Genomic DNA, 14,301 nt, shown 5'->3' with positions numbered 1-14,301 from the left:
GACCCTCATATGAGCCCCTTTTATCTTGCTCAAAGCATCTTTGGAATTATGTGTCTTGAGCACATGCAGCAGGAAGTGTTTCCCAGCAGTCCAAGCAAACAGAGCAACCCAAATTGCGTCTTGCAGCCAGCCAGAAATCCAAGGTAACTTTTGTGGCAAACTGAATTTTTTTTTTTAATGGAAACCTAAAGAAAGTTCCTGAGTTTCTATTTATATGTATGACTTTTCAGGATGAACTTCCCACTAGGAATTTCAGTTCATGTTCTATATATTATACATTGGCCAAGTGTGATTAAAAGCTTTCAGCTGCACCTTCTATGTACCAAAGCTGTTCCATTTACTGAAATACTGAGATTCTATTTTTTCCATTAAACAAAAGTTCCTAACATTTCCAGTGGACCAATCATATATAAAATACTCCCTTGAAGGAGCACTGGTAACCACAAAAGTCATGAAAAGCAATTTGCCTTATCATTTGCTTGCTGCAGCCATTTATGGGGGGATTCCAGGTACTTATTTGTGCCCATCTACAGAGCAGGACAAGATCTATATATCTCAATGAGTCCCTATGGAAATTATCAGTATCCTTCATTTCAATAATTTTACCTCTCGTTTTAACATTAAAAAATTCAGTCAAGAGTCTGCTTGCTTGTCCCCATCTACAAGCTTCTGGCAGCACATACTCAGTTTAATGACAGTCTTGGTTCTGTTCCAGCAGATTATTTTTTAAAAAAACATTCTGATGAAAAAATCAGCTGTGTTTAAATAGCCACATAGTCCAACCAGACAATTTGAAGGTTTTGGCTGTTTTTTATCTCTTACAGGCCCTTATCAGGCCAATATACACATACACACAGACAATATTAATGGAGAGCTTAGTAATGTGTTTGTGCCTAAGTGTCATGATCTGCTGAACACATTACAGTAGGTGCATTACAGGGAGTGCATTATTGCTGCTCTATGTTTCCACAGCCAGGCTTATTCAAGAGACCAAGGAGCTCAGCTTAACACTGGTCACTTCAGGTATGCCTTGATGATGTATTTGAAATGTGACTACTTAGAACATAAACAAGGACATGTATATACTTTAATACTTATCAGCAATTTATTGTAAAAGCAGTAAGGTGGCTGATAAACTGCCAATTATCCTTCTCCCATGTGCTACATATTTGTTGGAGATCCTAACAACAGTGCTGGAGAAAGGACATCAAATGATGCTTAGAAATGTGATACACATTTTCATTTCACACTCCATCAGTTTTTACAACCAGAGCTCCATGAAACGTATGAGAATACTTGGCTAACAGCCATATCTACTGAGCTGTAAAATAAGAATCAGATCTCTTATAAGAGTTTCATTTTTTTACATGACTATATCAGATGCTGACATTTTTCCAAAATATATTGTAAATATTCTGCACTTCTACCCATCAATTAATTTTGGATCTCTGAATAGTGTTTCGACCTGTTTTAACAGATATGTAATCAATACATATTTTTTTAAAAACAGCTTTGTAAAAAAAAAATTAAACTGATTCGTCCTTCCACTGAACTGAAATATATTGAATTATATAATTACTGGTGTTTAATCTTTTCAATTCTAGTTAGTTTTTTCCTCATCTTGCATCTAGAAACAAGAAACAAGTGTATTATTGCCTTTATAGTCAGTAAAGTAAAGCTACGAGCATCAGCAAAACTGTATTTTGAATTCAGATTTCAATCTGTCAGAAAAGATTAAAGCTTCATGCATATATAAATGGGAACTATAAAATGATAACAGATACATGGAATCATTTTGCTTGAACAGCTGTGAATTTGCCAGTGTAGTAAAGCAGAAAATGTCTTTTACTCACCTCTGTTAAACCAGAAACTTCTCCTTTTGCTAATGGTCTGCTGATGGATGCAGTATGAACTCTGGCATCTGATACTGGCTGCCCCTTCATAAAATGTTTCCCAGCTTCATAAATATTCACTTCTACCATCTTACCCATTAACAGAGGATCCTTTGGCACAAGAACCTTTCAGATAAAATAAAGACACAGTTACTAAATACCGCAAGAAACATTAGAGTCTCTAGTACTCATTCAGAAAACAGATTTTTGATAAACATCAGAGAAAATCCTAGAACTTAAACATTTTAGTCACCAGCATACACTACAGCCCCTGGCACACTTGACCAGTAAGATCTCCAGCCTGCATTCTACAAGAGCTTTGCAGTGTTAGCTCAGCTCTTTTTAACTGCAACTGATTCCTAAAGTCATGTTTTTTGATTGATAAGAAAATTTGGCCTGAATTGCAGCTTTTGAATCCAGACCCAAACAGCTCCCAAGGACATTTGTACTACACAATTCTAACAGACTGCTGTAAAGCTTTCCATTTTCATCTTGGTCCCATAACACTTTAAAAAAAATAATTCTAAGTCTGTAAAAGCTTCAGGACAGAAAGTATACCCTTTTCTCTCTTTGCACAATCCTTTATTTTGATTGTACAGATCCTTTGCAGCTGAGATGCATGATTGACAATGAATGCCTGTAAAAATAGATGACTGTTTCTTGGGTCAGCAACTATGCCACTCTTTACTGAATTTGCACAACCATGATATCAGACAGTCCCACTTCACAAAAAAGCACAAAACAGATGTTCCTAGGTCATGCATTTAAAAAAAGAAAGAGCCCAAAATAAAGGAGCAACATTTTTCGGAATGGAAGAATTAATGGACTTAAAATAGCTCTAAAATAGGTAAGCAGTTGAAAAAGAAAAGTTGAGTAATTTCCTGATGAAATTACATTTTTTACACTGTTACAATTAAAAATTGAATCATGGGGACTTATTTAATGACATTTACTTGAAGCTTATCCACACACAGAATCCCAGGATAAGTCAGGTTGGAAGGGACCTCAGAGGGGTCATCTGATCCAATCTCCCTGTTCAAGCAGGGTCATTGTAGAGCACATGGCACAGGATTGCACCCAGACAGATCTGGAATTTCTCCAGTGAGGGAGATTCCATATCCTCTCCAGGCAATCTGTCCCAGTGCATGGTGACCCACGCAGCAAAGAAGCTCTTCCTCATGTTCAGGGGGAATTTCCTGTGCATCAGTTTCTGCCCATTGCCTCTTGTCTTACAGCTTGGCACCACCAAGGAATAGCCTGGAAATATACTCTGACACCCTCCCCAAGGATGCTTAGGGAAATGGATGAGATTCCCTCTCAGCTGCCTCTTCTTGAGGCTGAACAGGCCCAGCTTCCTCAGCCTGTCCTCATGAGAGAGGTGCTCCAGTCCTCTGATCATCTTTGTTGTCCTCCACCGGACCCATTCCAGTAGCCCTGTGTCTCTCTTGTCCTGAGGAGCCCATTACTGGACACAGCACTCCAGGTGTGGCCTCACCAGGGTTGAGGAGAGCTTTTCAAAGGAAAAGATCTTATCTTTTTATCTTGATTCTTTGATGCTGAAATTGAAATGCTTTAAAATGGCTTAATTTTTAGGACTACATGTGCAGAGGACTTTCAGAGAAAAAAAATCTGTGCCACCCACATTTAGAGGCCATTTTTTTGCCAAACACTGCCTCTCCATTTTCACCTATCACAACTGTTGATTGTCCCATTTGGAGGAAATCACCACCAGTGGTTTCCCTTCTTCCCTGAAGGCTCAAGGTGTTCATGACTGTAAGCACTTTGAGATCCCAGGATCCTGCTTCCTAAGCATCTTCCAAGAAAAGCAGAGACAGCATACACAATGTCATGATCATAATGCTCAGAAAGTGTTACAATGTGACTGGATAACAGTTCTTCCGAAGTAATTCATCTTGGGCAAATTTAAATCAAAGGAAAACTAGGTAGCTGAGTATACACTGGGCTCATGACCTCTGTAAATCTTCCATCTCCTCATGAAAAAAGAAGTAACTAAATATACACCAAACTTCAGAAAAAGAAACAGGTTAAGTGAAAATAACTGGGTGATACGTAAACAACCAAGCATCCAGGCTTGATATACACTCAGACATTTTTTGAAGTATTTGTTAAGAAAAAAACCTCAACGGTATTTCTAAGAAATGAAGTTAAACCAGCAGAAACTCTCACTTTGGCTGTGGATCTGGCAAAACACTCTTTCGTCACTTTAAACTGCTCTGTTCAATGTAAACTGTATCACCTAAGCCTTCATAAATATCAGCTGCAGCTACATCACTAAGTCTGTCTGTGCAGCAGTATTGATGCAGGTTTAAGAGCAAATTATTTTAGTACAGATGAACTCAGTGAAGACAGAATACATTTGATAACTATTTGAGTTAACAGAATACTACAAAAGGATTCTGAGCTTCAGCTTAAATAATATCTATTATGATATTTAGACTTTAGAGTGGTTTTCAATTTACTGTCATTCAATTTACTGCTATTCATCTTAGTTACTAGCATGTATTCTTGAGCTGACCTGGCTAAGCAGTAGGATACCACCCTTATGAAACATGCCACACATAAGATTTTAGGGAAAAGATTTGCATTTTCTTAATGGAAAACATTTCTTCCCTAACAGAATTTAAAATGAGTCCCTACGTGACTATTTGTACTTTGTGAATTCTTTACCAGTCCCAATCAGAAGCTGTATTAGGTGCTGTACAAACACAACGCAAAAAATCAACACTTTGTTTCCCGTATATATTGCTTTTCATTTAATTAATTAAGCTTCCATAAAAAAAGGATTGGACAAAAAAGTCCCAAGACATTTCTTTTTAATCTCTATGTGGAAGATCATGTTGCTGATCTCTGACTGATATGCTACAAAATCAAGGAGCATCAATACATAAGACTTAGACAGAAGTTGGATATGTAAAAAATAAGGAGATTTATAATAAAAAAAAAAAAAAAGGAAAAATAATTAGTGACGCAGATATCTGCCAGAAACAGATATTTCAAGAATAGCAATGTTACTTACTACTAAGGAAAAACAAATAAATAAATTCTGTAACATAACCCAAAACCAGAAGAAAGCACAGCCATATCATCCTAATCCCTCCAGGTTCAGAAAATGGAATACCTAATGGTGGCAAAAGCAAATTGTAGACAGCTTAGTGCAAGAAAATAGAGAATAAAACAATGATGATTCAGAAAAGCCAATTTTATTGGTCTTAAGCAAGTCATCGGCTTTTGAGTAAAAATAACAATTTTGTGAAATTGATGTGTGTGCTTCCTTCCCAGCTCAAAGATAATGTTCTTGTGTGGCAAGAATTTATCTACAGAAAGTACACAGCAGGAAATGACAAAAACTAGAAGAAATGTATGCCATTTAGGGGGACCCACACAAGCCTGAAAAGTGAACCCACAAAAACATAACGAGGTTCAACAAGTCTAAGTGCAAGGTGCTGCAGCTGGGTTGGGTCAATCCCAGACATAAGTACAGACTGGAAGAAGAACTCATGGAGGGTGAGAACTTTCCTGCTGAGAAGGACTTGGGAGTGCTAGTGGATAAGAGGCTGGACATGAGCCAGAAATGTACACCTGCAGACCAGAAAGCCAATTGTATCCTGGGCTGCATCCACAGAGGAGTGGCCAGCAGGACCCCTTCCAGCCCAAACCATTGTATGATTCTATGAAACACAATATATCATGTTGAAGTGTTAATCTAAAGAAGTTTCTGACCCTTCTACTGTTAGGATGTTTTTTTTCAAGTTGCATTGCCTGAAACACTTTTCAGAAAGATGTATTCAAATTGTCATGACTCAACTCTTCAGAAATCCAACTATTCAGCTTTGGGGACATTGAAATTAAAATTACTGCAATAATTAACAGCTTCGTAAACCACGCTGTACACTCAAACATCCACTGTATATTTCTTAACATAATTTCAGGTAAATTATATTTACAACACAATAATAAAACAAAATATCTCACAAAAAAGTCTTGATGGTCACATGTTTCCTGGAAAATGCTTATTTCTTTATTAGATTTTTTTTTATCCTGACACACTGTGATGCTGAGATTATCAGGAAGCAAAGATAAAACAAAAATATGTTATTTAGTTTATTTAACTGTACCTGCTCATAGAAAGGATTGTGAGCAACGTAGTAATTGGAGTCAAAGGATTCTTCTGTTACCAGAACTCTCTGCCTCTCACCAATCTGGAAAATAGAAGATGAGAGATGATTCAGAAAGCAAAACCAATGAATTATACTGAGAACTTCAGCTACAAACAAATGACCTTAGCAGAAATAATCAAATTCTCTGAGGAAACGCTGTATCAGCAAGAAAGTGAATTAGAGAAAACCCTACTTACAAGAGTTAAAACTGACAGGGTTAAAAGAATCGAGGGGTAGAACTGAGGGGCTGTTATGAAAAAAAAAGAGGGGCCTAACATGAAAATCCAGTTCAGAAATATAAACTGATTTTTATTTATTAACATGATGGCAAATAAAAATGTCAGATGTGAACAAAGTCCATCACATTTTCATCCACCTAATGAAAAAAATCTGCACTCAATCACCAAAAGGGTGTCTATTCTTTAAAAGTCACACTTGTTTTTTACAATGCTGGGGCATCTTCTCATTCCCTCTTGGTGATCTCATTTCGCTGTACTCATGAGATCACACCAATTTCCATGGCAGTGGAGCCAACACTGCATATTACAAAGACTCAAGAAGAAGAGTTTTTAACAACTCACATACTAAAGTTGAGTTTTTAACTCAACATACTAAAGGCAAAATAAACACTGGTCTGGAAGGACCTGTGTTTCAATTATACTTCTCAACTTCCAAATGCACTAACACCATTCAAAGGAAGCAGCAATTTTAAAATTAAATTGAAGACTCCAAGACAAATCAGTTGCATTTAGGGACCAAACAGACATGGAACAAAATCTGACTTTCCCCAAAGTTCAAAATCTCCCTCTGGTCTTGTCCATTACTGAGTTTATGATGAAGTGTATAGCTTATGTTCTGCAAACCTGGAACAACATTTAGCTCACATTTTTAGTTTGAGCCCATCTCTACATTTCCCATCTAAATGTGCTGTAGATTATTTCCAAACTATTTGACAAATACATTCTGCAAATTACAACTGTCTAGCAAGCTAAATTTACTCACTGCTTTTATTACTATTCTGAGACTCAAAAGGTTTCACATTTTACTCCACAGTTTTAATATGAGCAAAGTTACATCCCCCTCCCCTCTCCCTGAAAGATTCCCACCACATCCTAGTGGCAGCTGTTACACACAAGTTTTAAGATCTCCATCACAAGTTCCATGTGAACTCTGCAAGATTCAGAGAGGATAATTATGGTTTGATTCGTTAAGGTACAAGCAGTAAAAGATAAGATCAGGATTTTCTCTTACAGTTAATTGCAGAAAATAGAACTTAAAGAAATAGGAACAGCAATGTCACATCTCTATTACACTATATATATGTACACACATATGTATACACACAAGATACGGATATAATTCTCGTCTTGCTGAAAAGAAAGATTTCACAGAAGAACTCTTGCCTTCCCTTCCTCCTGCATTTATCTGGAACATTCCCAAAGTAAGCCATGGAAAGTAAGAGAAACAGCAAGCACGCAGCTCATTTCCCCAAAGGCAGATAGACTTCACTCCCCAGAACCACAAATTGTGGGTACACAGCAGAAGGGACCAAATTCCCGAGTTCCAGACCCAGTGACAGAATCTTAATAGCCAAAAATATGTATGTTTTTGCATACTTTTAAGGGGTGTTTAAGACTTGTTTATAACACATGTAGAATTTCCATTCTCCAGGGAGTCTGCAACTACAAATAACAACCGATAAAATATACTCAAATTTTAGTAAAAATCCAGTGTAACCAACAGCATGGTGTTTTTTTTATTATTGTTTTCAAGAAAACAGCCATTACATTTAAATCCCCAGAGGAGTTTTGCAAAACATGTCAATAAGGCACTCGAGATAACTACTCCAGTAATAAGATTACAGAAAACATTTCCCCTAAATGGAAAGGTTTTGTTATTTCTATAATATTTGAGACCACAGCTTTTAAAAATCACAACTCAACATTTGCTGTAGCACTGAAGTGCTCAAGTCTCAGATGTCCTGCAATATTACGAAAAAGAGGAGGACAGAATGTTAGATAAGCAAATTCACCCTTGGGCAAACATGCTACCACTGAAAAGCATGAAGGCCAATCACCAAGTCTTGTCCTCACATCCTGTTTATTATTTATTGACACCAAAACTTAGCAAAACTGGCTCAGAGAAATATTGGGTCTGTAACTCATTTCTCAGTGTGTTGTGATTCCCTGGATCTCTCTGGTCATAACAGTCTGCCTTCATTGTGGCTATGAACCCTGCCTGTGAGGCAGACCAGGCTACATGTGTTATCTTCATACTCTGAGATGACAGAGAGGTAAGCATATTATGCAGGGAAAAAAAAAATCAGAGGGAAGAAGAAAAGAACACCTGTGTTAGATCATTTGATATAAGCTGTGGTTTCTTCAGAGACATGTTGCCAGTTTTTCTCAGCTTTGCTTCCAGGAGCCAAAGGAGGTCAGGTCTGCATGTCTCAGTGGGCCAGAGGGAGAGATTCTGGGCTCAGAATTTCTTGGGAATGGGAAGAAATCAGGAAGACTAAATTCATCACATAGCATCAGAACAGTGGCATTTAAACTGAGGACCAGAAGTTCAGAGGAGCAAAACAGCCTATACCAATTCACAGTACATGCACAAACACATGTAGACAGACACACACACAAACAAACACAAGACTAGCATGGCACACTGTAAGGAATGAAAAGTAAACCCAGTAATTGTCCAATGCTGAAGTTATGGATCTGTAGCCTTGGCCAAGGCCGAGCTCCCACAGAGATACAATACTCAGCTATTTGCAGACTCTTTTGCCATAACAACAGAGAAGGAAAATTCCATTTAATGAGTTAGGCCATTGCGTATTCATGATCTACAAGAGTAATTGGCTACATGCATTTGTAAGACAGAAAATTACTATCTATCCTGCATCCAAGTATAATTAAGAAGAAATGTAAGCTGCGCAGAACACAGCTTTGGTATTGAAATTTGTTCAAAAAGTGGAATATGTCATCATTTCTGCAATTATTCCCCTGGGATCTCTAAGTGCCTAAGTTTCACCTCTCTGAGAATTTAAATATGCAGAAACCAGACATGATATCTAATAACAGTCATAATTATAATAACTTTGATGATTTTTTTTTTCAGGCATGTAGCAGCAGAAGTAGTGCAGTATCTTATTTTTATTCCTATTCTTTCATCTGCTTCCATAGGTACACAGGATTTCCAGCTCTCAGGGAACTACAATTCTGCCAAAGCATCTGGAACTGAGACAACTCAGCCCTGGCATCTCAATTTGGAAAGGTTTCCTATAGAAGAATTGTTTTTTTATTTTATGGATGACACTATGAAAATATTTATGAATGAGAGGAAAAAAAACCTTGCCCAGCAACCTCCCCCATGCCAAAGTGGACTGGTCACATAATTTCCACAAGGGCAATTTGCTTTCACCAAAAACCATGCAACAATCGCTGCTGGTCCAATCACTTCCTGAACTGCAACAGTTACCAGGAAGTTTGTAAATCTCAGAGTTAATAATCAAATCATTTAGGAACTTTTATTTCATTTTAATTTATCTAACAGGAAATTCTGACATGATAATTCTTTAACTCAGTTTTTCCTTTACCGGAAACCATGAAAAGCAGTTTTTCCAGCTGGCTGATTTTATAAAATGAATGAACAGCAAGAAATGTCCAAAATCCTTATTGGCTGCAGTCAAATTAAGTTACTCTTTTAAATCAAAACTGACTGAATCACATAAAACTCAAGACTGATTTTTAAACTCTCCAACAGTCTGGGTACCAAGGACTGTCCTTCTTTACATGCTTTGATAGAATATTGCTACATAACATCAACAGTGGTGCCTGCTGAGATTACACTCACATAATGAACACCCCCCCCAATTGTTTTTTTTTCCATCAGTGAAGACTATGATTGCACAGTTTGGATTTGTTACTTAGTACAGTCAGAGCATGTGGCACATGATCTTTTTCAACGTTTCTTTATTGCTCTTTTACCTGTATTTTACCAGCTTTGTTTTTTTAAGAGCCTCTGATTGGCTAAAAAGGTATAAATTGATAACTACTGTACTTCTATACTTCTCTCCTAGAAGAAAGCACCCTGCCCATGTAGCATCTCCACTGATTTATAGACAGTGGCCAAAGCCTTCTTCAGACTAAGTTCAATTCCCGGTGGAATTGGTAAGCATGTCTCCATTTCTCTTGAAGGAGGCTGTCTTGGATTCTGACCCAAATCATCATGGAACATACTTAGTACCAGTCTTGGAAGCCACATAAAAATGTGTTTTCCTGTATTTGTTATTTAAATACATCATAAAGCAAGCATTGAAAAATACACACCATCATAATTTATGTGTGCATGTTTTAGCAGATTATTCTCATGTATAGAATATTTCTAGTAAACACACTTGACCTTTATAAAGTATAACAAAGTTGAAGCAAAAGCAATGTAGACAGTGTTTCTTCTACATCAGTTTTGGTTTACTTCACTCCTGATTTTTCAGTTGCGGTCTAATTATTTTGAATAAATTTTAGTAATTATGCAGACTATGTAGTCTTCACTATAAAGCAGAAATTAACTGCTGGACCTATTTTTTAAAAATCATGTGAATCCATCTGTAAATAGAAGTCAAATTTGTTGAAAATTATAATCAAGCATTCTCTAGGTCTTCTGTTTATATATTGTAGAAGTGCTCTCACCTGACAAAGTCCAAATGCGCCACCACCTCCCTCTAAAAGCAACAAAATTTCTAGAAACTTACTACATGGTCCTGTTTTGATGATACCAGAACACATATCTTTTCAAAATCTCCTTTGTACTACTTTGTTCTGCTATGCAGCACTGCTCTTCCAAAATTTAGAATGTATACATCTCTCCCTTTCTGAAGGTAATTTTGGGGACAAAGCATGGACTTGTCTCAGAGCTTTTCAACAAAGTTGTCTGGGATTTAAATGTGGTATGCCAGGATAAATATACTTTTCTAGCACACAGCACAGACAGCTGCCACTTCACTAAGGCTCATGTTACAATGGCTGTCCGATTCCAGATGGGTACATGCCTCTTTTTTATTATGCTGTGTTCAGTGCATAACCCTGCACAGAACTACAGCAACAGAGTGACATAAATATTTAGAGTTCCGTATCTTTTGCATCCTACAATAATCAGTCAGATTAATCTTTACACCATATGTCTGGCCCATTTTACCTGGGGACAGAAACTTAGAACCTGAGCACTCCAGTGCTGCAGAGTAAGCAGCAGAATTAATGGATTTCATGTATCCCTACTTCTTCCTCCCAAACCTAGACAATGCTGTCTTAGTCCTATAATGCCACTAATCTGCAACAAAACCAAAATTCTCAGTGTTTTTCCTGTACTTATATTGCTCAGGTTTTTTTCAGCCCTGGAAGCAGCATTGGGTGGTTGTCTTCACATACAGGAAAGCATTCAGCTGCTAACTAATGAACTCTGGAAACTCAAGCGAAAAGCAGACAATGCTTAGCAAGGTGTCTCATTTCACTGTCAACCAATACAGCTGACTTCGTTAAATCATTATTGAACTGCCCTTCTTTAAACAAAGCTGTAGAATAATTTTTTTTTAAAGATTGCATAAAAAGTATGACTTATGAAATAATATCTAGGAAAATGGCTTTTTTACATTTTGTTTTAGGCACACTTGCTTCAGCCACACTGTTCTTTCCACAGCATCATTTAAAATTCAGAATGGACACAGGCAACAGATGCCCACAGAAAAAAACTCTTTCAACCATTTTCCAGGCTGGCTTGAGGCAGTGCAAGCTGGAAGGAAGGATTAGGTATAAATTAAAAGACAGCCAGCTCTAATAGTACACAATCAGCATAACAAAAAAGTGCTTTAGACCTTCGGCAGCAGGCACTGCAGCTCATTAACAGCAAGTGAACACCTTCTCCTTGGTCCCCTTATGAATTTGTTGGCATAGTTATGGGGGAGGGAAAAGGTAGCGAGAGAAGGAGGTGAGAGATAGAAGTAGACTGCTTCTGCTTTCTTGGCCCACTGCTCACGCTTCAGGGTAAATAGATCCTTTCTATCACTGTGCACCTGCATCTGACTGCTTCATTTTGATTTGGTCTCCTGCTGGGAAAATGTAGCTTCTCCCAGCACATACAAACCCTGCCATGCAGCTTAGATGAAAATTGTATTCAGAGATGTGAGCGGTGACCTAAAAATGACAACTGGTCCTCAAAATATCTGATTCCTTTTAAATTCTGTAAGCTTGCATTTTGCTTGTCTCTCCTTTTCATTGCCTAGAAAAGGAGTAATAGAAATAGAATGTTGACAACTCTGTCATATTACATTTCCAAATTTCATTGACTGTGTACAATATTACAAAAGGAAAATAAGTTTTCTGATATGGGAGATAGATATTGCACCTGAAAGAGTCTGTCGTTGGATCTTTCTGTTGTAAACCTCAGCTTAAGCAGAAAAAGGATGAGGTGCCAGAAACTGGCTTTTTTCTGGATCTGGCACACGGTTGCTAAGAAGCTGTTTTGTTGAGCTCTCTGAAACACGGTTTCCACACGTGCAAAATCCAATTCCTCTGTAACACAGAGGAGTGACCAGAGAGCTGGGGAAGTTGCTACAGCAATATAAAATACTCCATGCAAAACTGGTACCTACTATCAGGTAGCATGAGTACTCAAGCAACTGCCTTAATGTAATACTGGCAAAAGCCTCTCCCTCCTTCTCTTTTTCAAATGATCTAAAAAACCTGATAAAGCTGTTGCAAATATCTACAGAAAAATTCTAAACAAAAATATCATCTCAAAATAGGAACAACAAACATCTGAGAAGGTAAAAGATGTTTAAGGTCTTCCTTACATACCCTAACATTTCACAAATAAAACAAAAAAAAAACAACTAGACAATGAGTCTACCCTGAAGAAAACTTGACATTAAAAATAAAAGTATGGGAAAGCAAACTATCAATGCTGATTTTATAGAATGCAAGATGACCTTTAGGAGAATCTTTTCATTTTCAACTTCCAGCCAATTTGGCAATCAGATGGGTTATGGTGGCATGAGTAAACAAATATATGGGTTCTTTAAATTTTATTGTGCTTTTTTTCCTAATAACAAGCTAAGCCTGTAGTGAAATAAGGCAACCAAGCTTAAAAGAATGATGGCCTTTGTTAGTAAAGGCCATCCTTATGCTTCTTCTGTGAAATTATTTAGAATCACTTAGATTGGGTGTTTTTGCTGGAAGCAGTTCCTTAAGACATACTGTGTATTTCCAAGTGATTTAAGCACAATATGAAGTGGTAGTTGCTAAGGCAACAATATGCAATTCCTGTTTTGGTGATCTCTCTTAACAGCTGCATAAGCCCAGGCAAGTATCAGTTATATGAGAATTTATAAATCAGCTTGGTAAATACCCTACCAAATAACTTCTCCAGGAATTGCTTTAGGAGCTCACAATACCAAACTGTTTACTCAGACTAAAGTCTTGTCTACACTACGGAAAGAGAAGTGCTCAGCAGTGGCTCTGTCAGGAGGGTGCTGATGTAGCACAGAGCAATGCAAGGCTGTGTTCAGCACCAGCAGCTGTGCAAGAGAACTGCCAGGAATAATAAGGAATAATAATTGCCAGGAATAATAAAGGCCCCAGCGTAAGCGCCACTTCAGTAAATCGCAGGCCGAACCACAGGTTGCTTCCTCACAAACAAAACAAAGCAGGCAAAATTTAGGAACAGATGAAAATACTGGATTTGAGAACACAGATGACAAAGTGAACACAGCACTGATACAAATCAATAGTCAGTTTCGTCTCCCCTGACATGATGCTGGGATCCCTTCAGTAAGATTGGGTGGTCCTAGAATTCATCTGTAGTCTGATATTTTTTAATCAAAATCACCAAAAAGATTGCAAAAAATGTCTGACTTCTCTCCAAAATATCACTACAATTTTTGTGCTCATCCCACAACTGAGGCCAATGTTCTCTGTTCATCTCATCTGAGAAGAAAGGGAGAGCAGATGGGATAAAACAGAAAAAACAAAGGTTCAAAATGACCCTGTATGCAAAGCCAAACCCAAGTCTCCCCCAACATCTAATAAAAGCTCTCTTAATACATTTAACAACATACAAAATTACTTAAAAAATTACTGAGAGTTACAAAATGGTGGCACTAAGTGAGAGTTTAAAAAGGGCATAAATATGTATCAGCCTTCTTTTCAAAAGAATATAAAACTTCTCCTGCCTACACGAAT

General features: G+C 37.5%; 1 protein-coding gene across 1 annotated transcript in view; it reads right to left on the bottom strand.

Moving 5' to 3' along the window:
• Nucleotides 1–14,301, bottom strand: part of CDKAL1 (CDK5 regulatory subunit associated protein 1 like 1) — a 380,700-nt gene that overhangs the window by 22,996 nt on the left and 343,403 nt on the right. The window contains exons 14-15 of the mRNA XM_041475400.1: nt 6,029–6,112; nt 1,854–2,018 (exon numbers count right to left, since the gene is read on the bottom strand). Of these exons, the coding sequence (XP_041331334.1) occupies nt 1,854–2,018; nt 6,029–6,112 (249 nt within the window). The remainder of the gene's footprint in view (nt 1–1,853; nt 2,019–6,028; nt 6,113–14,301) is intronic.

This window comes from Pyrgilauda ruficollis, unplaced genomic scaffold (genome assembly GCF_017590135.1).
Source record: "Pyrgilauda ruficollis isolate IOZ18807 unplaced genomic scaffold, ASM1759013v1 scaffold35, whole genome shotgun sequence".
NCBI lineage: Eukaryota > Metazoa > Chordata > Aves > Passeriformes > Passeridae > Pyrgilauda > Pyrgilauda ruficollis.
The sequence above is the reverse complement of the archived record's forward strand: the minus strand, read 5'-3'. Positions and strand labels throughout refer to the sequence as shown.